This window comes from Podarcis erhardii (genome assembly GCF_964252035.2).
Source record: "Podarcis erhardii genome assembly, chromosome: 3".
NCBI classification, from domain to species: domain Eukaryota; kingdom Metazoa; phylum Chordata; class Lepidosauria; order Squamata; family Lacertidae; genus Podarcis; species Podarcis erhardii.
In genome coordinates this window covers 80,734,235-80,758,882 of record NC_138507.1, presented here as the reverse complement: position 1 = coordinate 80,758,882, position 24,648 = coordinate 80,734,235, and the positions used below count along the sequence as shown (strand labels likewise).

General features: G+C 42.6%; 1 protein-coding gene and 1 long non-coding RNA gene across 2 annotated transcripts; one reads left to right on the top strand and one right to left on the bottom strand.

Annotated features, from left to right (window-relative positions):
- The first annotated feature begins 8,820 nt into the window (after positions 1-8,820).
- HNRNPU (heterogeneous nuclear ribonucleoprotein U) lies at positions 8,821-22,359 on the top strand. The gene is made up of 14 exons (XM_081857664.1): positions 8,821-9,670; positions 10,417-10,528; positions 10,622-10,695; positions 13,061-13,200; positions 14,492-14,591; positions 15,332-15,444; positions 15,675-15,938; positions 16,094-16,213; positions 16,857-16,985; positions 17,314-17,482; positions 17,934-18,179; positions 18,736-18,947; positions 20,702-20,773; positions 21,536-22,359. Exons 1-14 carry the CDS (start codon positions 8,959-8,961, stop codon positions 21,587-21,589), a joined length of 2,517 nt encoding a protein of 838 aa, XP_081713790.1. The 5' UTR covers positions 8,821-8,958; the 3' UTR covers positions 21,590-22,359.
- LOC309339594 lies at positions 13,030-14,483 on the bottom strand. The gene is made up of 2 exons (XR_014155477.1): positions 13,776-14,483; positions 13,030-13,273 (listed from the first exon to the last, which is right to left on the bottom strand). It is a non-coding gene; the product is annotated as an uncharacterized lncRNA (long non-coding RNA).
- Positions 22,360-24,648: the final 2,289 nt, after the last annotated feature.

Genomic DNA, 24,648 nt, shown 5'->3' with positions numbered 1-24,648 from the left:
CGCACAGGCGGATCTGTGTGTTCCTACGTGTTCTAGCATTGCGGTGCTCTCGTAGGAGAGGGTGCTTAAGAAAGCGTGCACGGGGAAATATCAGGAAACAAATGCACGGGGAGCAGTTTGAAATGCGCTGTGTTTCTTGTTCCTATATATATCGTACACATAGCGGCTGCATTGCATTGCACTGCTTGCGTAAAGTGCTCTCCAGTTCCAAAGCAATATGCGCGCGCGCACTTTCTCACACGCACATTTTATGCTCTCAGGCCCAAGGTACGGGTTTGCTAGAAGGGAGGGCAAGAAGGTCAAGCAGAAGGGGGAGAAGGGCATTTTTAGAGACTTTTTTCTAATCACCTTAGCATAAGTGTGCTGTAAGAAAAAACAAAACCAAACCCCACTTTACGTAGGTTGTCATTTTGCAGGAGAAGAGAAAAAACCCCACCAACACTGAGCCCCATGCACACTGACTTGACCAGCTGCAGAGGAGGGATGTTCTGGTTCTTTGCTGGCGGAAACCTCCTTGGCAGCATCGACAAGCTGTTTGAAGTATGATTTAATTCAGAAGCATGTGCCCAAATAACAATAATATAAATTTTCTCCCTAATTAGGCATACTATCTTTTCCTCAGTCAAAAGCTCTGGGTCTTTTATAGCTGATGAACACACAGAAATTCAATCTTGGTTGCACTCCTAGACATAGAAGTAAGTGTTGTTAAGGTCAATCGGACTTACCACCAGGTAAGTGTATATAGCAGGGATGGGCAGAAAGTAGATTTGTATTTACTGACAGATTTCTGGGTGATTTCCAGTTGATCCATGAGGATTTCTGACTCCCAGTTATTTAGCAACAGTAGCAAATGTAGCAAAAAACAGTAGCAAAAAACTAAGATCATGGCCACGGGCCCCATCACCTCCTGGCAAATAGAAGGGGAAGAAATGGAGGCAGTGAGAGATTTTACTTTCTTGGGTTCCATGATCACAGCAGTCTCAAAATTAAAAGACACCTGCTTCTTGGGAGAAAAGCAATGACAAACCTAGAGAGCATCTTAAAAAGCAGAGACATCACCTTGCCGACAAAGGTCCATATTGTTAAAGCTATGGTTTTCCCAGAAGTGATGTATGGAAGTGAGAGCTGGACCATAAAGAAGGCTGATTGCCGAAGAATTGGTGCTTTTGAATTATGGTGCTGGAGGAGACTCTTGCGAGTCCCATGGACTGCAAGAAGATCAAACCTATCCATTCTGAAGGAAATCAGCCCTGAGTGTTCACTGGAAGAACAGATCCTGAAGCTGAGGCTCCAATACTTTGGCCACATCATGCGAAGAGAAGACTCCCTGGAAATGACCCTGGTGCTGGGAAAGATTGAGGGCACAAGGAGAAGGGGATGACAGAGGACGAGATGGTTGGACAGTGTTCTCAAAGCTACTGACATGAGTTTGACCAAACTGTGGGAGACAGTGGAAGACAGGAGTGTCTGGCGTGCTCTGGTCCATGGGGTCACGAAGAGTCGGACACGACTAAACAACAACAACAAGCAAATGAATGACTCCCCCTTCCATCTTTTTACTGCTGAAATGAAGCTTGGGGTAAGCAGGGGCGGATTTTTATGTGAAAGAGTTGTGAGCTCTATGCAGTTCTGGTACTAAAATTCCTGTGCTCAGTTTTTTAATTCTATTGCTACAGTCCTAGCCCCACTTAACCTGGGATTAAGCCACATTGAATTCAATAGGAGTTACTTGTGAGTAGACATGGCTAGAATGGCACTGTTAGTATATTGACTTTTGTACCAAATTCTGGATGGTGCCTCTCATGGTTTTAGTAAAAATAAAAATAAAATAGTAGATCCTGGAAGCCTGAACTCTGATGTCCATGGCAGAATCCTGAGTGTTGATCCTGCTCAAATCAGTCTGGAAGCTACATACTTTGGATGCCATACTGTCTAATCTCATATATATATGGAGTCTGCTATGGTTCTTCAGACTGAGGAACATGCACACTGTAAATAGATAATTATTATTAAGATCTTCCATTGTAAACAGGTGGTAAGATTGTGCCCAGACTCAAAACAGGGATGGGGAATGCTGCACCCCTTGTGTTACTAGAGAGCTTATTTTTCATCTAGATCTCAGCTCACTTTCTTTCTTTGCCCATTTCAAATGCAAAACTGCTGTTTCTCATACCCTTCTCTCCAGGGCACAGGTCTGTGCCTCATTCATTCAGAAGAATTGCCCATTCAGGAAATATCCACAGTCATTAAGAAACATTAGGACTCTTTTGTCAAAGATGCTGGCTATTCAGTGATCAGGCCAGTCAAATTCACAGCAGTTTGCCCTCACAGAAAACATTTGCAACTATGCTGAAATAAGTTGCTATGATAGCCAAAATGACTGGCTCCAATTTTCCTAAGGAAAAGACTCCTAAAAAGATTTACAATTAAATTTAAAGATTTAAGAATGAAACACACAAGAGCATTTACTGGGTAAGTAATCCACGTATTACAAAGGTATTTCCTCATCACCAATAAATGGTTTCCCTTCAGTCAGACTTTCAATATTAGCAAGACAAAAGGTGATGCTTGCCTCTTTACCCAGGTACATGCTGTTTTGCATGAAGATAACATTCCTTTCAGGCTTGCAGCTTCATAGTCCTCACAAACAAGTTATAAAGTTGTTCTTTATACAACTTTATACAAGCTGCCACCGCCCCCACCCAGCTCCCTCGTCCACATTTTAGATGATTTGGCATGCTTGAGACAATTCTGCTTTGTAACATTCATCTCTTCCAGTAACCCACCTAAATAAATAGAAGACTATAGCAGATAGAACCTTTTAGAAGAAATTTATTATCTTTCCTAAATAATCATAAAATTTAATCCCTCTTGAACTGTGCTTCTCTTTGTCCTAAAGCTGAGTAAAATCCCAGGTCTGTAGAGATTCCTGCTGCTTAGCAAAGGGTCTGGAGAAACATTTCCCATGAATATCAAATGGACATTCTGATCAAATTCTCATTCTTTCTTTTCGCTCTTTCTTTCTTTCTTTCTTTCTGCTCACTTATTGGAACAGTATCTGCCTAGCACTATGGTCCAAACTGTGGTTGTAAGGCTGGTCACATCTGAGGGTATGTCCTATTAGATTAGCAAAGTTTTTCGGTATAACCCTCATTTCTGTCCATCATCCTAGGTACTTATACTGGTAAAGACTTCAAATACTAAGAGTTGGATTCCTCTGTCTATTTTTCTCCTGTAAGCTGTGGGCTTCCTGTTTGCTGCCACTGGAAGACCTCTCCCTCTCTGTTGCTCTAATTACATTCACATCCTGCTTTTTCTTCAAGGTGCTGCACATGACAACTCACTAGGATTCATGGCTGAGTGGTGATTTGAACTTTTAGTCCTCTTTGTTGAGGTCCAACATTCTAACATTGGGCTGTGTTGGTTCAAATGAGACCAAGAAGCCTACAAAGGATTTCTCTGCAAACATTGCTCCTGCTTGTGGATGGTTCTCTTTCAAATCATTTCCTTCCAGCATGGGCTTCCACATTTGTATTTCACCTGTACTTTATCTTTCGTGGGTACACATAGGCGAGTATATAAAATGTGATTGGGGAACCTGTGACCCTCTACATATCACTTTACTGCATCGTCCTTGTCTGTTTGCTATGCTGACTCCAACCTCTGGAGGGCTACTGTTTCTGTACTTCTGCTAAAAGGAGTGCTTCTTCACCTCGGGTTAAGTACTTAATTCGTTCCAGAGGTCCGTACTTAACCTGAAACTGTTCTTAACCTGAAGCACCACTTTAGCTAATGGGGCCTCCTGCTGCCGCCGCGCTGCCGGAGCACGATTTCTGTTCTCATCCTGAAGCAAAGTTTTTAACCTGAAGCACTATTTCTGGGCTAGCGGAGTTTGTAACCTGAAACGTATGTAACCTGAAGCATATGTAACCCGAGGTACCACTGTACAATACTTCACAATCTAAACACAGCAGACTTTGACTGATTTTCTTGTCTGCCAATGAATCCTGTGACTTACAAAATCTCCCAATTTTTCATTGAAAGTGCACCCTAAAATAAGGTTACCAGATGTCCCTGTTTCCCGGGGACAGTCCCCGGATTTACAAATCAGTCCCCATACAAAATCCATTGAAGTTGAAAAGTGTCCCCGGATTCATTGAAAAAAAATCTGGTAATCTTACCCTAAAACATACTCAACACTCCCTACAAATCCAGATTTTAGATCAGTAGTGGTGTGTAAACAAACTGTCCACTACAGATCTTCTCATAGAAGCATAGAAGTGTAGAGTTGAAAGTAATTCTGAGGGTCATCTAGTCCAACCCCCTGGAATGCAGGAATAAAGGAACACTTGATCAGTTTCCAAGGAACACCAGAAATTAACAGAATGCAGTTTATTTACCAAATGCTAGGAACAAGTAACTGGGAATGGCATCCTCTTAATGTTCTGCTTGCAAACTACAGAGACATATGATTGGTTGGTGCTGAAAATCAATTGTTGATCACATATTCCTATAAAGATGGAAATTCCATTTAGGCATCATGGCTAATGGTTTTGATGTGCACTCCAATCCCATGCACGTTTACTCAAAAGTCAATGTTTTTTTTTAAATAATCATGCATTGTTTGAAGATAAAAACTTACTTTGGTTCACATCAACCTGTCACTATTCAATTCAAGTGGACATCCCTGAATTCTAGTACCTTTTAAACTTTCAGTCCTTCCCATAATTTACTACCCAGCACCGCGGTCCTATGCAGATTTACTAGGGAGCTGGTGGTGCTGTGGTCTAAACCACAGAGCCTAGGGCTTGCTGATCAGCAGGTCAGCGGTTTGAATCCCCACAACGGGGTCAGCTCCCATTGCTTGGTCCCTGCTCCTGCCCACCTAGCAGTTTGAACGCACGTCAAAGTGCAAATAGATAAATAAGTACCACTCCGGCGGGAAATGGCATTTCCGTGCACTGTTCTGGTTAGCCAGAAGCAGCTTAGTCATGCTGGCCACATGACCTGGAAGCTGTACATTGGCTCCCTCGGCCAGTAAAGCTAGATGAGCGCTGCAACCCCAGAGTCATCCGTGACTGGATCTAACGGTAAGGGGTCCCTTTACCTTTACTTTTAGGCCCTGTTGAGATCAATGAGATTTGAGTAAGTGTGGATAGAATTGAGTGGCATGCAATGTTTTTACTGTGACCCCCGGGTCTCTGTGGTAGTCATGGTGATGGCTTACTGTTAAGTAAGGATTGGAAACTAGAAAGAAAATAACTTGCTTTTCCTCTGTTTTCATCACCTGCCACTCCTGCATAATATTGGACATAACTATGGTCTTCACAGCATACTGTTTTCATACTGCTGTGGAGAGTTTCCATCTACGTATCTGAAAAACCCAGGCAAGCCACATTCCTAAATCAGGCTGTGTACACATGGCAGTTTAAAGTGGAAGCATGCACTTCTTATTATTTGGGTTCTTATCCATGACATGTATAGCATTGTCCCATAAGTGTAATTCTACAAACTAAATTAAAATATGTGCTGCTATTGGTCAAGCTGTCACACGGGACTAGTAGGTGGAGAAAAGTACATCATGGACATATGAGCAGAATGAACCCACCACGCCATGACAAGGGCCTGCTCTTATTGGGTGTGGGTAGTGAGTCAGTCACATCCTTTATTCTTATTGGTAGGCCGAAGGGGTGAGCCACCTCAAAATGAATAGATACACTGCAGAATTTCAAACTCTAGCCCAGACTACATCTTAGGTTGGGGGGAACTCAAAATCTTCTCTGACAGATCAGGAGCAATGAGACAGCCATATAAAATGGTCAAATGTTACCCTAAAACAAACTCCCCAGTTATATACAATTTGTATTAATTTTATATCAATAGATAGGTAGATAGGAAGGAAGGAAGGAAGGTAGGTAGGTAGGTAGGTAGGTAGGACTTCCAGTAATAAGGGTGCAGGGTTACATGACATTTTCTGTTTAACAAAAAAGCAGGCACTATATTCTTTGTAGTTTTGCCTTTCCGAAAGCACATGTTGCTTTTTAAAGCTTGCAAAACTGGTTTGACCAAAGATGGTACCTGACACATACAGAAGCATGTGTACAATGACAGAAGTGGTTTATCTACAATTGTTCTTTCATATAGCTGAAAAAGTTACCTGGTCCGCCTCTATAGCAGGCATAGATAGGCAAACTCGCCCCTCCAGATGTTTTGGGACTACAACTCCCATCATCCCTGACCACTGGTCCTGTTAGCTAGGGATGATGGGAGTTGTAGTCCCAAACATCTGGAGGGGCGAGTTTGCCAAGCGTGCTCTATTGAATCCTAGTTATGCAATGAAAAGTGTGTATGTGTCTGCCTTACAAAGTTTTTATGCCATTTCTGAAAAGGTTCCTACCAGATTTTCAATTTATATGTGCTCCTTTTATTGGGTACAAAGACAAAAAAGTAAATAAAAGAGTCTTCAGAAGACAATGGGTCATTGTGTCTGGCTGTTAACCAGAAGGTTGGTGGTTTGAGCTCACCCAGGGACAGCTGTGGGCTGGATTCTTTCATTGCAAGGGGTTGGACTAGATGGCCCTTGGGGTCCCTTCCAACTCTAATTCTATGATTCTGTATTAATTACTTTATTATATATAATGGCACTATGGTCTGCTGAAGTTGCATGAAAGATTTCAATGAGAATTAAACCATGTTCTCATGATGAAAGTGATTCTCTTAATGCATCTCTATTAGGAAACTTATTTATATTTCTACTTAATGTTTGCATTCATCAATGAATTGAACTGAGAATAGTCTTTCCAAAATAATCTCATGAAACCTGTTTCTATCATTTGTATTAAGCATTCCATTAATTTAAAGAAAGCAGGTTCTAGAGCCCTAGGGCCTCCATAATAAGTTTATACCTGGAATATCCAAAAGCTAAAACTCTTGCTCTTTCACTCTTTCTTACAGTATATTTTTATGAGTAAAAAGAAAGCTTAGTTAACCTGTATCACAGTAGTCAATGTGACTGCCTCCAGATGTTGCAGGATTACAATTCCCATCAGCACCAGCCAGCATACTCAATGATCAGAGATCATGGGAGTTGTAGGCCAGCAACTTTTAGAGGGCACCAGGTAAACTGCCACTGATCTGCATAATGTGGGCATATCAAGTTTAGATTAAGTAATGAAAGGTTCTCACAGTTTACGTATTATGCTGTTATGCACATAACTCTTTGCACTTAAATGATACTTAGGTCTATCTCTTTTGATGTTGAAAAACTTCCCATGGATTTCTAATTTTCAGGGGCCTATTTTTATTCCCAAATGAGTATCCAACACTGCCTGACCCAATACCATCTACAGGAGAACATGGATGGGAGACATTTGAGGGATTGGCTCTTTGGGTCTGAGGCAGAAAGAGGCCTGACTTTTATTACTTTCTCTAAGTGCTCACCATGGTTTCCACTTATTAAATCTGTGAACTTTCGAGCTAGTTATTTGAAAAATCTTTTGTCTGCCCTGTAAAGAATCACCTTTACAGAGCTGCGCTTCCAGTTGATGCCTTCAGTGGTTCTGGACAGTATAGTAAAATATGCTGCGAGGAAAGGCTCCTTGGGGGCAACCACGCATGGAGGACATATAATTATGCCATTACTTATTGCGATGCCCACACAAACCCAAGCATGGGCATAGCCAGTATTTATGGGTGTGGGTGTGTGCAGAACCTCAGTTAGTTAAGTATTTTTATTGACTTACTTGCTTGGGGGTGGCAGCTGCCCCCCCCCCCTTGGTTATGCCCATGGACCCAAGGGACTGATTTATAAAACCTGTGTTTGCGAAGGACATTAATTTAACCAGGGCAGAGAGGGTGAAATGGCTGCTGAGTGATGCTGATAACTCTCTAATTTAGAAAGTAGCTCCCTATGCCCTGGAAGTTGGCAGCTAGGAAGATTATGGCAAAATAATTTGATAAACTAGCAAAGGGGACCTGGATATTTAATTTGTATACAGTGGTACCTCGGGTTACATGCGCTTCAGGTTACAGACTTTGCTAACCCAGAAATAGTACCTCGGATTAAGAACTTTGCTTCAGGGTGAAAACAGAAATTGTGCAGCAGCAGCAGGAGGAGGCCCCATTAGCTAAAGTGGTGCTTCAGGTTAAGAACAGTTTCAGGTTAAGAAAAGACCTCCAGAACGAATTAAGTTATTAACCCGAGGTACCACTGTATTTTGTATGAGAATTACCTATTATCCTATGTAACAAAGAATTTAAGCAGATTTAACAGAGGCTTTATTGTATATGTAGCGATTGTTCATGTTTTTGGATGATTCAATGGCCTTTGGCTAGTGCAAGGAAGTTTATGATGATGATTTTTATTTCCAATTTCAGTTAAAAGCATATTCAGAGCTGTATGCCTGTGGAAACTTACCTGGGAGGAAGCCGCCTTGGGCTTAGCTCTGCAGAGGGCAGAGGAGGCTATTGCCCAATACAAAATACTTAATAAATGCGCCAGGAGCAGAGCACAGAACGTTAACATTTTGATATCCAACCTGCAGCCCAATCCTAAAACTGCATTCTTGAAAAATAAATGCAATCTAGCACTGCATTTGAATGTTTAAATGTGCAGTTTCGCAGCCTTTGGGGCGCCACTGGTTCTGCCGCGCGAATATTACTGAACTATATTACCACTTTGTCCTCGGGCTACTTGCGCCGTGGCCGCTGACGGTAAGAGCTGCGCGAAATTTGCTAGTTACGGTAGCGAGGGAGGGGCGAGGATATATTGGGCGCGCGGCGGGGGCGGGGTGAGTCCAGCGCCTGCGTGCTCGAGCCCGCGAGGCGCGCTCACCGTCCCTGCCTCGCGAGCCTCGGTGAAAGGATTTGGCGCCAGGCGGGTCTCTCTTCTGCAGCTGCCGCAGCCACCCGAGCCAGCCACCTCCGCCCAGACCGCATCGAGCCCTTGCAGCCGCCGCCATGAGCTGCTCCCCGGTGAACGTGAAGAAGCTGAAGGTGTCGGAGCTGAAGGAGGAGCTGAAGAAGCGGCGCCTCTCCGACAGGGGCCTCAAGGCCGAGCTCATGGAGCGGCTCCAGACCGCGCTCGACCAGGAGGAGGCCGGCGGGGGAGGCCTGGCCGGCGGAGAGCCCGGCAACGGCAACGCGGAGGAGATGGGCGAGGCCGCTCCGGGCAGCGGCGGAGCCCAGCAGGAGGACCTGGCCCTGGGAGGCGGCGGCGGAGGAGGAGGCCCCGACCAGGCCGCGGCCTGCGACGACGATGAGGAGGCCGAGTTCGGCGTCTGCCCCGGGGAAGAGGAGGAGGAGGAGGGCATGGAGATGGGCGAGGAGAACGGCGAAGGGGTGGCGGCCGGAGACGAGGAGGCGGCCGAAGACCTGGAGGACGACGAGAACGGCGACGACCAGGGCTTCCAGGAAGGGGAGGACGAGGAGGAAGAGGCCGCCGCCGGCGCCGCCACCGCAGCCACCACTAGCGGCGGCAACGCCAACGGCCACGGCGCCCAGCAGCAGCAGCAGCAGCAGCACGGCGCCGCGGCCAAGGAGGCGGCCGGGAAAGGCGCTGCCGCCGCCTCGGAGGCCTCGGCCTCGACTCCGGCCTCCTCGGCCCAGCCCGGCGCGAAGCAGCTGTCACCCGCCCAGCAGCAGAAGCCTGGCGGGCCTGCTCGTCCGGGGGGTGAGTAGTGCGTGGGACCCGGATGGGCGGCGGTTGGGAGCTCAGCAGCGAGGTCAGGGTCCGCCGCCATCTTTCTCTTTCCCTCCCCCCCCCATCTCCCCGGCCACCGCGCCTTTCCCCCCGCCGCTGTCGGTGGAGGTGGGGAAGGCCCTCCCCGCGCGCCTGCCTTTGGGGATTTCCAGGCCAGGCCCGCCGCGTGTCTCTGCGGGGGAGGGGGAGGGGAGCTTTGCGCCATTTCGCGAGCGTGGTGAGGAAGGGGCGCGCGAGGCGGGGGGAGGGGCGTCTCGCAGGAGCCGCTGGGGCGCGCTGTGGAACGTGCGAGGGAACGTTTTGTGCTCTTGTGCGTCACATCCGTCCGTGGGGCGCTGTGGGCTCGAGTTCAAACGCTGAGTACAATGGAGGCGGAGGAATCCCTTTCGCAAAGCCTAGGCCGCGCGCGCCTGCCGAAATCAGGCCGTGGCGGGGGAGGGGAAGGATGAGGAAGAGGTGGGCCTTTGGAGAGCCGCTGCTTAGGCGCGATCGTAGATCCGAGCGAAGACTTTCCCTGCTAACTCTGGAAGGTCAAATCGACAGCGGCAGGGGCGAGCAGACCTTTAGTTTTCTGTGCACTTGAAGTTCCAAGATTCACGGGAAGCGTTGTTACAAATGCGCCGCGAGAGTAGATGTTTTCCTAATAAGAGTAAAAGAAGTATGCTGTATTTTATCGTTTCTAACGTATCTTATTTCCCTCTTCAAAAAAAACGAAGGAGAAGCTAAAACTGAGCAAAAACCTGGGGAGAAAAAAAGGGGAGTTAAGCGGCCACGTGAAGACCATGGGCGAGGGTATTTTGAGTATATTGAAGAAAACAAATACAGCAGGTAAATCACTTTGGCGTGTTAAAGTTTTTCATGAAAGATTTTAATAATTTCGATTTGTTGAACTCAAGTGACTGACCTTTTTTTGTTGGCAAGGGCAAAGTCTCCTCAGCCACCTGTTGAAGAGGAGGATGAACACTTTGATGACACAATGGTTTGTCTTGATACTTGTAAGTATAAAAACACGCTTGTAGTTTAAAACAAACTTCTAAGATAGTCTGTTGATTCTTAAAAAAATAATTGAGGAACCATTTGTGTACCTGAGGTACAGTTTCTGCTCTGAAATTTTAGTTTTTCAATGCATTAGCTTTGAATTTAATCAGGACAACACAAAAGTGTAAAGTGTTGTTCTGCGCAAAAAGTGAGGCACAAAGGGAGAAACGGATGCTTTCAAAGGGGAAGCATTATTTGAAAAAACAGAGATATGGGATATGCTAATTGATGTACAGTATGCTAATTGATGTAGGCAGTCAAAGGACCCCCTCCCACTTTATACCTGCATAAATACCTCAGTAGATAAAACTAACTGTGCTAAGATGCTTCATTAACAGGGAAAGTCCAATTAAGAGTACATCAAGAATTTTGTTCATTGTTAAGAATTATTTTCATTGGAAATAATTGCAAGTTTGAAACTGCTCAATTTGAACAGATACTGTATAATGGTAGCAAGTACTTTACTAATATTGTGTAACACTACTTTTGGAAAGTGGTGGAATTTTCCACCTTGTATTGCTTAGTATGTCTGCAGATGTTGGTTGGCAGCTGCAATCTTGCTGCCTCCCATCTGGACTGGGGGGGGTATTTGGAGTCCCAAGTCAATCTTGAGTTTTATTGGTAAAATCATGGAAACTGATAAGGAATATGTTTAAAAAGTGTTACCAAATGATAATTTAAGGGCATGTGTATTCTGACAAGATGATAAGCCATTGTTTGAGGTTGTAGGTATTTTCGTAAGCTTTCACTTTAGAGCTTCATGCACATTCAAAATGACTTCATTAAGAACAATGAAACTTTAAAAAGTTCTGAGAAGTTACTCTGGAACAGTCTACAGTTACTTTGGCACATTTGCATTGCTCATGGAAAAGTAGTGAACTGTTGCACAGACAAGTTTATACAGGGATTATGGAGGTATTTCCAGAAGACAAAGTGGCTATGCGATACTAATCCTTGGTTTGAAAAGTGATAGTACTGGGCAGTGAAGCTGCTGATTGTTGGTGTTTTAGAAAATTTCAAATTCATATGCTGCAGCACAAGATAAAGAATAGTAAACAACTTTATCATGTGCATGTTTACTTAAGTAAATTCTACCGAGTCCAGTTCAAGCTTAGTAATGTATTGGATATGTCTAGAATTGCATCTTAAACTGCAGTCCTCTGCACCCTTGGAAGTGAGGCCTACACTTTCTATTTCACTTACATAATATGAAAGTATTGTTTGATAGAACAATTGAGAGTATTTATAGCAATGTTTCTATCTCTGTTTGAATAGTGTCTGACTCAATGGCTCTATAAAAAGCAATAATCTCTTGAGGTGTTGAGACATTTGTATTATAGGACAACTTGTGTTTTGCTGAACATTGTCATCTTGAAATCCTTTCTCAGTCTACAGCTTATTCATGGAAAGTGGTATCAAAATAAGTTTTACTCTGATTAGCCCCATTGAAATTAATGAACATTACAAAGTCAGGTCAATTAATTTCAGTGGGTTTACTTTGGGTAAAACTTAGTTGCATACCATCCAATGGTTCTTAGGTTTTATATACTAGAAAACACAATTAGATTTGGCAGAGCACCAGATAAGAGCACATTTTAAGTGTCTGCACACAAAGCTAGCCCAAGACAAATGATGATTACCGTATTTTTCGCCCCATAGGGCGCACCGACCCATAGCGTGCACCTAGTTTTTTGGAGGGGAAATAAAGGGGGAAAAAATATTTTCCCCCGCTGGGGCGGGGGAAGCCCGAGCTTCCCCCGACCCCAGCCCCCAGAACAGGCTGCTATCCGCAAGCCGTGGGAGAGCTGCACGACTTCGCGCAGCTCTCCCACAGCTTGCGGAGAGCTGCGCAAACCCCGAAGCATGGGGCGTGCTGAGCTCAGTGCGCCCCAGGCTTCTGGGTGCAGGCAGCTGTCCCACGGCTTGCAGATAGCTTCCTGAAGCCTGCATTCGCCCCATAGGACGCACACACATTTCCCCTTCATTTTTGGAGGGGAAAAATTGCGTCCTATGGGGCGAAAAATACGGTACTTGGTAGGGTATGTGTGAGAATACATCATAGCTAAGCTAAACATAGATAATCCTGATTCCAGAGTGAAATAAGATAAGCTTCGGTCTTGAGCAAACGTCATCACTTTGCTTGAGAACCCTTAAGTAAAAGGGGGACTGAGTTAAATTTTGACTAATTCAAGAGTTACCTGTTGTGACAAAGAATAGCACTAAATCAAACTGATGTAACTTGATTCTTACAGGTGTTCTCCACTTTTTTTGTTCAACTGTAGTTGAACAGATTTCAACCGTTTGATTTTCTTTTATTGACAGATAACTGTGATCTACACTTCAAAATTTCAAGAGATCGTTTTAGTGCTTCCTCATTGACAATGGAAAGTTTTGCCTTTCTTTGGGCTGGAGGGAGAGCATCCTATGGAGTTTCTAAAGGAAAAGTCTGTTTTGAGATGAAGGTAAGCCAGATCAGTATTGAAGACAGTTGTTCAACATTGCTTCTGAATGCTTATAGTTTGAGCTGAAATCAAGCTAAATGAGGAGAGGAGAAACTACATTTTATTATGGAAAATTACGTATTATTGATCTCAACTGGGCAGTCATGCCCATTTCCAAGATACTCCCAGTCTATTCCCACTTATATGCTCCCTAACAGTCAGCATTTTGTGGGTAAGTTCAGCCTTTAAAAGAGCTGGGGGTATTTTTCTGGAGTGTGTGCCAATTCCCCACCCCCACCTGTCAATACAGCCCCTCATTAGCATGAAAGGTGTTGTCTTTGCTGCACAGGCATGGACACTCAGAATCAGTTATGTATGAGTATTAGGCAACTCAAAATAAAAATAGCTAAGACCATAACAGGTATTTTATCAATACCTGGAAAATTTAGCAGTAAAGTGCTATTTAACACACTAAAGCAATTATCCAATTAACCTTTCATACAAAAACCAGAATGGTTTCTTCAATAATAATAGCATTTTGCAGCAGATCCTACACGTAGTATGCTTATTACCATCATTCAACATAATGTGCTTACCTGGTCACCACCGGCATCTAGGGAGTTCACCCAAGTAAGGGAGTGAGTTGCCATTAGAGGGATGGAATGATTGATCCCTCTTGAAACAGTCTGAGTCTCTGTGCCGGGTGTGGACCAGGGTATGTGTTTCCTTTTTGTCCAACATGGTCACATGGGAAAGGACCACGCTGTTCCTTGATTATTAGCCTGCTGTGTTGCAATGCTAGATTCCCAGCTGGTAGACTACATAGTGTTTAGCATAGAAACATGGCAAGCTGCACTTTTATGCTCTGCACACAAGGTGAAGCAAGTTGGTTGAGGAGGCAAAGAGTACTTGTTACTGGCTTGCAATATACAGTGGTACCTCGGGTTACATACGCTTCAGGTTACATACTCCACTAACCCAGAAATATTACCTCGGGTTAAGAACTTTGCTTCAGGATGAGAAATCGTGCTCCGGCGGCGTGGCAGCAGCAGGAGGCCCCATTAGTTAAAGTGGTGCTTCAGGTTAAGAACAGTTTCAGGTTAAGAATGGACCTCCGGAACAAATTAAGTACTTAACCTGAGGTACCACTGTATTTTACTAGCCTGCAATTTGCTCATAAGAGGAGCTGAAAACTTTTTTTTAAAAAAAGTGTATGAAAGACTGGTAATTTTGGAGCCTGATTGACAAGGCTAGCTGAGCTATGCTTTTATTATAACTGTAATTAATAGCAGTTTTTTTATTACAAAAATAGGTAACTGAAAAGATCCCTGTCAAGCACCTGTATACAAAAGACATTGACATACATGAAGTGAGAGTTGGCTGGTCACTGAACACAAGTGGGATGCTGCTTGGTAAGCTTTTCCCTTAAAACATGGATTGTCATGGTGATTCGTCTTTTTTGTAGGAATGAGTAATACTTTTCTGGGTGCTTAAAAGAGGGAGATGATGAATCACTGTAGACAGAAAATGCGTGGTAAAACTTAATTTTGAAAAAAGAGTAACTACAACCACTATTTTTGTTAGTAATGGTAGTTACAAGTTACTTGTGATCTATGGAATCTGTTCCAGAAAGCTCACTCTCAGTACTTCGTCAAAGGAATATAAGGAAGTGTCAACATACCTGACATCCTCTATATTTGGGTAAAGAATAGTGCTTTGAATCAAATCCCTTTAGCAACAGCACTCTTCACCTTTGTACCTAATTCATGTCTCTGTCCCCCTGAGGAGCCTGGTACAGAAGGAAATGGCTCCAGCACATGTAGGAATCGGGGGGCTAATTCATTGTGTGCTTGCCAGAAGTGAGTAGTTGGGTGAGAAGCTGAAGTAACATCCTACGCAGCTAATTTCCTTGGATTGGAAAGAAAATAATGGGACTTTCCCACCAGACCTGTGCTCTAAACTAAAGTTACTTCCTGAGCTCTCACGTGAGGCATTCTCACTTTGCAGTGTACCACAGTGCTAGGATTCTGCCGTGGATGGGGGTTATCTGTATGGTGCAGCTTTTATAGAAAATCTTGAGGTTGAATGTCGGGTTACAAATACAGTAATTCAGAGCTTGAAAACCTCAATTGCAACTGTTCAAATTTATCAGGCGAGGAAGAGTTTTCTTACGGATACTCCTTGAAAGGAATAAAGACATGTAATTGTGAGATTGAAGACTTTGGTGAGAAATTTGATGAAAATGATGTGATCGGATGTTTTGCTGTAAGTATTTCCTTACTTGGAACGTCAGTTACTATTTGCTGCTATGCACATACCTGCTTTATAACAAAATGCACAACTTTATTTCCTTAATTAGGTATTGCACCTTTGCTTAATTTTCAAGTGTTTAGATTTTCCTTTAAATATCCATTCAAGCCTAAAGTTCTAGATTTATTTCTAATTAATGAACCTGCCTAAGTTCATTTATGCTAACACTTTTTTTTGTACAACAGAATTTTGATGGTGATGAAGTGGAACTTTCTTACTCAAAGAATGGACAGGAACTTGGCGTTGCTTTCAAAATCAGCAAGGAAGTTCTTTCTGAAAAGCCCATTTTCCCCCATGTTCTCTGCCATAACTGTGCTGTTGAATTTAACTTTGGCCAGAAGGATGAGCCGTACTTCCCCATACCAGAGGGGTACACCTTCATCCAGAATGTTCCCTTGGAAGATAGAGTTAGAGGACCCAAGGGACCAGAGCACAAGAAAGAATGTGAAGTAAGTAACGGTCCATTTTGAAATCATTGAAGCATGCCAGCTTGAGTATTTGTCTTGAAGCAGTTGATATGGGTACCACAAATGACAAGCCTTGTCTTGTAGGGCAATTGGGGTATAAAATAAGAGCTTTCATTTTTTATGCCTAAACTCATTAGGTGGTAATGATGATTGGCTTGCCTGGTGCTGGGAAAACTACATGGGTTACCAAACATGCAGCAGAGAACCCTGGGAAGTACAATATCCTTGGAACAAATACTATTATGGACAAGATGATGGTAAGTTCCAACTACTGCATAAATTTAGCATAATGCTATGGGTAGTTCATCCCAATATGTTCAGTGGGACTTATTCCCTACCGTAAGTGTTTAGGATTGCAACTTTAAGGTAACTCGTTTGGAAACTTGTAGCCATCATGCATCTATAGTAATAACACTTAGATGTCTGTAACTCATTTCAGGGTACTGCTTTAGCAGTTGATGGCCCACTGAAAAACTTTATTTCTGTGGAGCGAGTATTTTCTAGATTGTTCATTTGGAAACTTAGAAGAAACTGTTATTCCTCTAAAAGTATACACATCCTGCTTGAAATATTGGAACTCCAGATAAAAATAAGTCCAACTGGTTTAGCTGTAGGCCGTTACTATCGTATATTAAGGCCGTTAATATCGTATATTAATAGTAAAGTGTCTGAATTAAATATTTCAAGGTACTGAATGATGGGATAAATTGGGCTGCCTTGTTTAATTCTTAGGATTGATCTCATGAGCATTTAGAACTTATTCAAAGCAAGTCATGTATTGTAAAACATTGCCTAAAACGTTTCTGGTATTAGCAATTATAGACCATTTCTTGCTATTAAAAATACCCAATGAAAAGAACATTAATGGCAGTGAATGCTGGGCAACTTCTGTTTTCATAGGTTGCAGGTTTTAAGCGGCAAATGGCTGATACTGGAAAACTCAACACACTGTTGCAGAGAGCACCACAGTGTCTTGGCAAGTTTATTGAGATTGCTGCGCGTAAGAAACGGAACTTTATTCTGGATCAGGTATGGGGGCCAAAGTTCATTGTTTTACAAAATTCAGTTAAGCTGCCATTTGTTTAAGGGGGGGTGTAGATTCTAAACTTCAATGGGAGATACAATATATATATTGAGGCAATAAAGTTAGAATATTAGCAATTGTACTTAGGTTTGTAATATACATGAAATCGGGGAGAATGGTTATCCTAGCCTCTACGGCCTAACATGTACATAACTTCCTTCTACTTGTAAACTTCTTTGCATTTATACATGTGGAGGTGAAATCTAAGCACACTAATTTAACTTAGCTCTAACAATGACAGCTACGTGTAGTAAGTTACTGCATTTTTTTCAGACAAATGTGTCTGCAGCTGCGCAGAGGAGAAAAATGTGCCTGTTTGCAGGCTTCCAGCGCAAAGCAGTTGTTGTTTGCCCAAAAGATGAAGACTACAAGCAAAGAACACAAAAGAAGGCAGAGGTGGAGGGAAAAGATCTTCCAGAGCATGCAGTGCTCAAAATGAAAGGCATGGAACATAATCTATACTGTGTTCTAGGATGTTGAGTATCTGTTTAAAGGAATAATGTAAAAACCTAAAGATTCAAAATTTCTTGCCTTAAAACAGTTATGCCTCTTTAAAAAAAACTGGAAGACTTCTGTAACTTTGTAAGACAACACTATATTGTGTTCCCTCTGCTGCAGCCCTTAATACTACTTAAGTCATGATATGCTTCATGCAGATGCACAAAGCTGTCTTGGCATAAAGTGCCCTAGAAAACGAAGCTAAACGTGTTATAGCAGACGTGTGTTCCCAGTTCAACTTAATAGGGAGAATGTGTCAAGTTTTCAGGAATCTTGCTCCTAGCTTGAAGTGATGATTACTTGTCTTGTATTCCTTTTATATAGGAGGGGAACTTTGGCTTTTTCTAATGGCTTCAGAAATAAATACTGAATATTCAGGACTCTCTATCTTGTAGGAAATTTTACTCTGCCAGAGGTGTCAGAATGTTTTGATGAAATAATCTACGTAGAGTTGCAAAAAGAAGAAGCCCAGAAGCTTCTGGAACAGTACAAAGAAGAAAGCAAGAAGGCCCTTCCTCCAGAGAAAAAACAGAACACTGGTTCAAAGAAAAGTAACAAAAAGAGTGGTAAAAACCAGTTTAACAGAGGTGGACAGAGAGGACGTGGTGGATTTAACATGCGTGGCAACTTCAGAGGAGGAGGTATCCTGTGCTCCTAAAACTGCCTCTTAAATATTTTAATTTTATCCCCGAGGTTTTAGTTGCTTGCCCCAAAGAAGAGCAGAGCTTTGAGAATATATCAATGTGGATGGAGACAATGTCTTCATTTCTGAAAAAAATATAGCTGGAGGGGCCCAGGCATGGCTTTGATTTAGCAGGAGAAAAAAAATGTAATTTAAGCATCCTGTAGCTTAATTTTTTTAAAAAAGCAGCTAAGTGTCTGTTTATGGACAGAACCTCATGAAATCACCAGTGCTTGGGCTGAATTAAGTTTTTGGTGGTTTGGCAGAGGGCTGTCACTATCTTTCCCCATAACTGTTCTTAAAGCAACCTCAGTTTGGACTCTTAACAGTTTTCAGATGCCTTGCCCCATGGAATTTGAATTTTGTCTTCCAAGTTCAAAGCTCCTTTACTAGAAGAAACTAACTTGTGCACAGGCTGAAATTAATGTCTATTACTAAATAGTCTCGTACTTCTCTTCTGGGTCAAATTAAAGTATGTCATTGGGTCAATATTAATATTCTAACATTTTTCACAGTCCCTGGAAATCGTGGAGGATACAACAGGAGAGGTGGTAACATGCCCCAACGTGGAGGTGGAGGAGGCGGTGGCAGTGGTGGGGCAATAGGCTACCCATACCCCCGTGGTCCTGTCTTTCCGACCAGAGGTGGCGGTGGCGGAGGAGGTGGTTACTCAAACAGAGGAAACTATAACAGAGGTGGAATGCCCAACAGAGGGAACTATAACCAGGTAATTTGCTGTAGTCAGGAAGATGGCATTTTTGGCTGAATCTTTTGGTGCTCTCTTTAGCAACCAGTACAGAAAGCATGTTTAAAAGTGTGATCCTAATACATAACAAAACTGTTCCTGAAGTATATGATGTACAATGTTTTTTCAAAGTTCTATAACACGTGCAGTCCTGTAGTGCTGAAACCTAAGTTTTTTAAATTGTACTTTTGTCTTAGGCTGTTCCCAGTAGTTTCTTTCTCAAGGAACTGATGAGGTCTATGCTCAGTGTTTGAGTCCTGCATTAGGTGCTCTCAAGACCAATATATAGGAGCTGAAAGACGTACAGTGGTACCTTGGTTTATGAACTTAATCCATTCTGGAAGTCCCTTAAACCAAAGCGTTCTTAAAACAAGGTGCGCTTTGGCATAGAAAGTAATGCAAAATGGATTAATCCATTCCAGACTTCTGAAAACAAACCCCTAAATCAGCAATTTAACATGAATTTTACTATCTTAACAAGACTATTGATCCATAAAATGAAAGCAATAATCAATGTACTGTACTATTAAAATACATGCACTGATGATAGTCATTGTTTGGATGTGGGGCTTTTATCCATTTCCACAGTCACACAATCAGCTGAACTGGGATCCACACAGGACCCCCCCCCCAATGCTGCTGCAGGAAATGCTCCCTAGAGCATGCGCCTCCTGCAGCGGCATGGGGGAGAGTTGCGATCCCACCAACCATATGGCTAGAGGGCGCAGCTTCCCTCCCTTGTGGCTGCGGGTAACTCCATGATGACCCCCTTCTCCGCTGCCGGACAACGGAAGTGTGGCACTCAAAATGGAAGTGCACCCTGAATGGAGTACGTTCACACTCCAAAAAAATATGCAAACAAGAACACCCGGTTTTGAAGTGTTTGTAATCCAAAAAGTTCATTGGCTAGGTTGTTCGTAACCCGAGGTACCACTGTTTTGGAAATCTAGGCTCTTAGCACAGATCCCATATATAATTTATGCAACAGTGCAGCTGTGCTTTTTGTATGACATCCTGTTTTCTAGTGAGGCATATTCCTCTGTGTATAGATAACGGAATGGGCAGAAGGTAGATTAGAATCTATTGGTTGATCCACTGTGAACCACCCAGAGATCTGTAAGAATCTCTGGCTCGTAGTAGTTGTAGCAGAATTACCCCACCCCATAAACACTAGTATTTAAAATAGCTTTGAGTGACATTACCATGATTTGTTTGTTTGAAAGTAATGAGCCTGTACCTGTGCGAAATTCCTGGGCTTAAAATTACTCTAAACCTTACTTTCAAGTGAATCTCAAGATTTTAGTTAAACACACACACACACGCACACACGCAATCTCACAAGCCTCTGCACCACCCCTCTGCTAGGTAGCATATCATCCAGGCAATGATCATAAGATCACTGACCATGTAATTCGTACATATAGCAAAATCAGCACCACATTTGTTATTTGCTGGTTTAGCCTGATTCCCCAACTTGCATGTGTTCAGGAGCAGGACTTTACTGGCATATGGGTAAATACTGACTAGCAAGTAGAATTTGGAATAAATGTCTCTTATCAGAATGTTGCCTTGATAGTTAGGAATCAACAGCAACTGAAGTCTTTTTATCTGAAAGTTTATTAACTGAAACATTTTTGAAGTTTACTGCAGATAGCCGCCTGGATGTGTTTTTGGCCATTGAATGGTGAAATGTTTAATAAGTAACTACAAATCAATTTATTGCACTTTCGTTACAGAACTTCAGAGGAAGGGGAAACAATCGTGGCTACAAAAATCAATCTCAGGGCTACAACCAGTGGCAGCAGGGTGTAAGTAAACTTTCTCAATGTGCAGCAAAATATGAAGTAACGTTAAGAGTATGTTTTAACAAGTAAACCTTTATGAGGATATAAATAGCTTAAGAGTAACGTTAGTACAGTGGTGCCCTGCAAGACGAATGCCTCGCAAGACGAAAAACTCGCTAGACGAAAGGGTTTTCCGTTTTTCGAGGTGCTTCGCAAGACGAATTTCCCTATGGGCTTGCTTCGCAAGATGAAAACGTCTTGCGGGTTTGCTTCCTTTTTCTTAAAGCCGTTAATACCCAGGGAATCCGCGCTCCGCAAGACAAAAAAATCGCAAGACGAAGCAACTCGCGGAACGAATTAATTTCGTCTTGCGAGGCACCACTGTACAAGATGTAGTTTGTTCGTAATTTGTACTTCATACAGTGGAACCTTGGGTTGCGGACGTAATCTGTGACGGAGGCACACCCACAACCTGCAGCACAGCATCCGCGCACACGTGTGATGCGATTTGGCACTTATGTGCATGCGTGAGTTGCGAAACCCGGAAGTAACCCTTTCCGGTACTTCCGGGTTTCCCGCAGCCTGAAAACACGTAACCTGAAGCGTTTGTAACCCAAGGTACCACTGTGTGTAAACAATCATAGGAGTGGGATTAAAGTATTAGGAAGTGTCCACACTTAACTCCCAATTGCATGCTTCAGATGTTTTTCATACACACCTACGGAATGTAGAAATAAAATTTGCTGATATTTGACAATGGTTAACAGTTTATCTTGGTTTTTGCAGCAATTCTGGGGTCAGAAGCCATGGAGTCAGCATTATCACCAAGGATACTATTGAATTCCCAAATAAAATGAACTGATCCATATTTCTTCAAAACCTTCACAAGAAGTCGACTGTTTTCTTTAGTAGGCTAACTTTTTAAACATTCCACAAGAGGAAGTGCCTGCAGGTTCCTTTTTTAGAAGCTTTGTGGGTTTGATTTTTTTTTGTACATTTTTAATTGCAGTTTTAAAGTGAATCTTAAGAGAACCTCAGCATTGTGCACGATAAGAGAATGTGTCAGTATTTCAGGGTTCTGCATTTTATCTGTAAAATGTGACTTTTTTTTTACCACAACAAAAGTAAAATGTTGCTTTGTATCTGGTGTCCTCTTATTAAAGATTTTCTTTTCTCTTCTCCCCCCCTTAAAAAAAATTCTAAGAAACAGTCGAGAGTCATCAAAACAGAAAAGTTAGCAACCAGGCTTGTTGTGGCCCCATGAATACTAATACTATGTAAATAATGCTCATTACACTCCATCTTCTACTCCATCCTCTCTATGCAGTTTCTAGGTATGGAAGAGGGGGAAGAGAAATAAGAATGGTCTTTTGGCAATAAGCTAGGTTGTATTTTTGTTTTTTAATTTGGCAAAGGGTTGAGGGTGGGGTTGCAAAGCAAACCTAAAGATTAAATAGTGAAGGTGGAGTGCATGTAAAACCTGGTTGCTTTTGTCTGTGGAGGCTCAACTTGTGAAGGTACACACCATCAACTTTTTTCCATTTGTTATGCATTTTGATTCTGAAAAAAGCTGGCTCTGCCCATTTCTTATTAAACAAACTTGTTGTAAATCCAGTTGTCTAATGGGATCTATATGAAGTTAGCTGTGTGTCTGTAACCTTTTCCCCACAAATACTGTGTATTTAGTGTGCTTGTAGTAGTAACTCCACCATTTTGTAAATGAAATTGTGATTCACCCATTTTATATCTAATTTTTAATCATGTTAGTTCTCAGATGGGTGTGTCTCCTTAGCCTGCTGATTTACTTATCTAAAGAAAGTGGGTGGAGAAATTAACTTTAGCCGTTTGTTTGCAATAAAATAAAATCATTTTACTCTTGTTCTGGGATTCTCACCACATTGGTCTAAAATCCCTTTAATGACTTTGAGGGGCAGGATACGCAAATATAGTGAGATGTATATGCACCACATGCATGCTTTCACATAATAAAGAGAACCAGTTGCTTAAGCAACTTAAAACACTTGACCAGACTTCTGGAATCAGGAATCAGGAAGTCCCTTGTTGGAAGGAGTTTCTGAATTTCATGAAATGGATGGTAATATACCAGCACACAAATGTTTTAGTTTTGCAAAGAATAGCCAGTAGTATTTGTATATTGCAGGGTTGGTGCTTAGGCTAACAGAACTCTCAGTGGTGGTGGCAACTGAAGCTCATAAAGGTAAAGGGACCCCTGACCACTAGGTCCAGTCACGGATGACTCTGGGGTTGTGGCGCTCATTTCACTTTACTGGCTGAGGGAGCCGGCGTACAGCTTCCGGGTCATGTGGCCAGCATGACTTAAGCCGCTTCTGGCGAACCAGAGCAGCATACAGAAACGCTGTTTACCTTCCTGCCAGAGTGGTACCTATTTATCTACTTGCACTTTGACAATGTGTTTTTGAACTAGGTTAGCAGGAGCAGGGACCGAGCAACGGGAGCCAACCCCGTTGTGGGGATTCGAACCACCGACCTGATTGGCAAGCCCTAGGCTCTGTGGTTTAGACCACAGTGCCACCCGCTCATAGCCAGAGCTAATGACTATTTGATGTAAAATGGCAAATTAGTTTGGGCGTCTTCTCGAGAGAATATAGGTGGTTATATATGTCATGGCTAGATAGCTACTTTTACAGCTACACTTGGCAGGATTAGTTTGGTATAATATTTGGAGTTCTGAGTGAATACGCCACTTCACCAAGTGAGCTAATGGTGCATCTGCAGGAGTGTGTAGTTGTTTCAAGGTTTATCGCTGGCTTCTACTTTTTAGAGTACTTGTACCAAGCTTATGAAAGAACAGGTTTAAAATGTTGTTTAGTAAACTGATGCTAAATGTAATTTGCTAGGAAGGATTATCTAGATCATAGTCTTCAAGCTGCTGTGATGTCTGGTGTTTCTAGCTTTTTATTTCTTTTTAGTTTCTCCCCGCTTTCTCCCATCTTTTCTGCAGCCTGCCACCCCCCTCTTGGGAACACACTACCTGACATGGAAACAGGTTGTGATAGGAGGGCTAAGGGGTGGAGTTGGTGGTGCTTGCTCAGTCACAACAGGAATGGATTAGGTCTCCCATTTAGAGACCAAGCCTTGAAATGTGTTTACTCACTAGACTAGTTTCAGTTCACTTGAATAGAAATGTTGGGTAGGAAAGGGGTTAGAATCCCAGTTGAATTTGATGAGTAAACTGGTGGGGAGCATGTGCCTTGAGTGTCTTTCTATGTTCCCCCTACTCCAGGATTGTATATAGGGTTTGAGTTTATGTGGGAAGATTTATTGGGGTTTTCAGCTAGATCTGTTTGGGAGTAAGAGTGGAATCCGAATCTCATATATCTGGAAGTAAAATCACCAGTCTAGATTATGCATTTTAGAACAGTCACAGAATTGGTAGCTTATTGCCAGACTAATGTTTCTGAACCCTTGTTGGTTCCATCCATATAGTGCACCACTAATGTGCTTTCAGGGAATCTTAAAATGTGCAGTGGTAACCTTTAAGGCTTTCAGAAAGTTTCAGAAGTTAGTTTTGTAGAAGTGTCACTAAGGTAAGGTATTACATGTCCTCTGCCTCATTAGAATACAGCTAAGCCAGTGTAATGACTTGGACTTGCATCTGTACTTGGGGACTGCTAGTCTAAATGGCTCTTGCCATGTAATATTTTTACTTTCACCATTCCTAAGATGCTAAGATTTTAGTGTCTGGCTAGAAGAAACTAGTGCACTGCTCTATACAGATAATACTGTTAACCAATATGGAAAGATTGTAACTTGCACAGGTGCGTCTAATTCTAGGAAAAATAGTGTAAAAGCAAACCATGTGCAGAATGAATGCCTCCATGCTTTCAAAGCCACACTCCTAGAGTCATGACTTGGTT

Coding starts and splice junctions, on each gene's coding strand:
- HNRNPU (XM_081857664.1), top strand. CDS start 8,959: ATGAGCTGCTCCCCGGTGAACGTGAAGAAGCTGAAGGTGTCGGAGCTG. Junction 9,671..10,416: donor CGGGCCTGCTCGTCCGGGGG/GTGAGTAGTGCG, acceptor AAAAAAACGAAG/GAGAAGCTAAAACTGAGCAA. Junction 10,529..10,621: donor GAAGAAAACAAATACAGCAG/GTAAATCACTTT, acceptor TTTGTTGGCAAG/GGCAAAGTCTCCTCAGCCAC.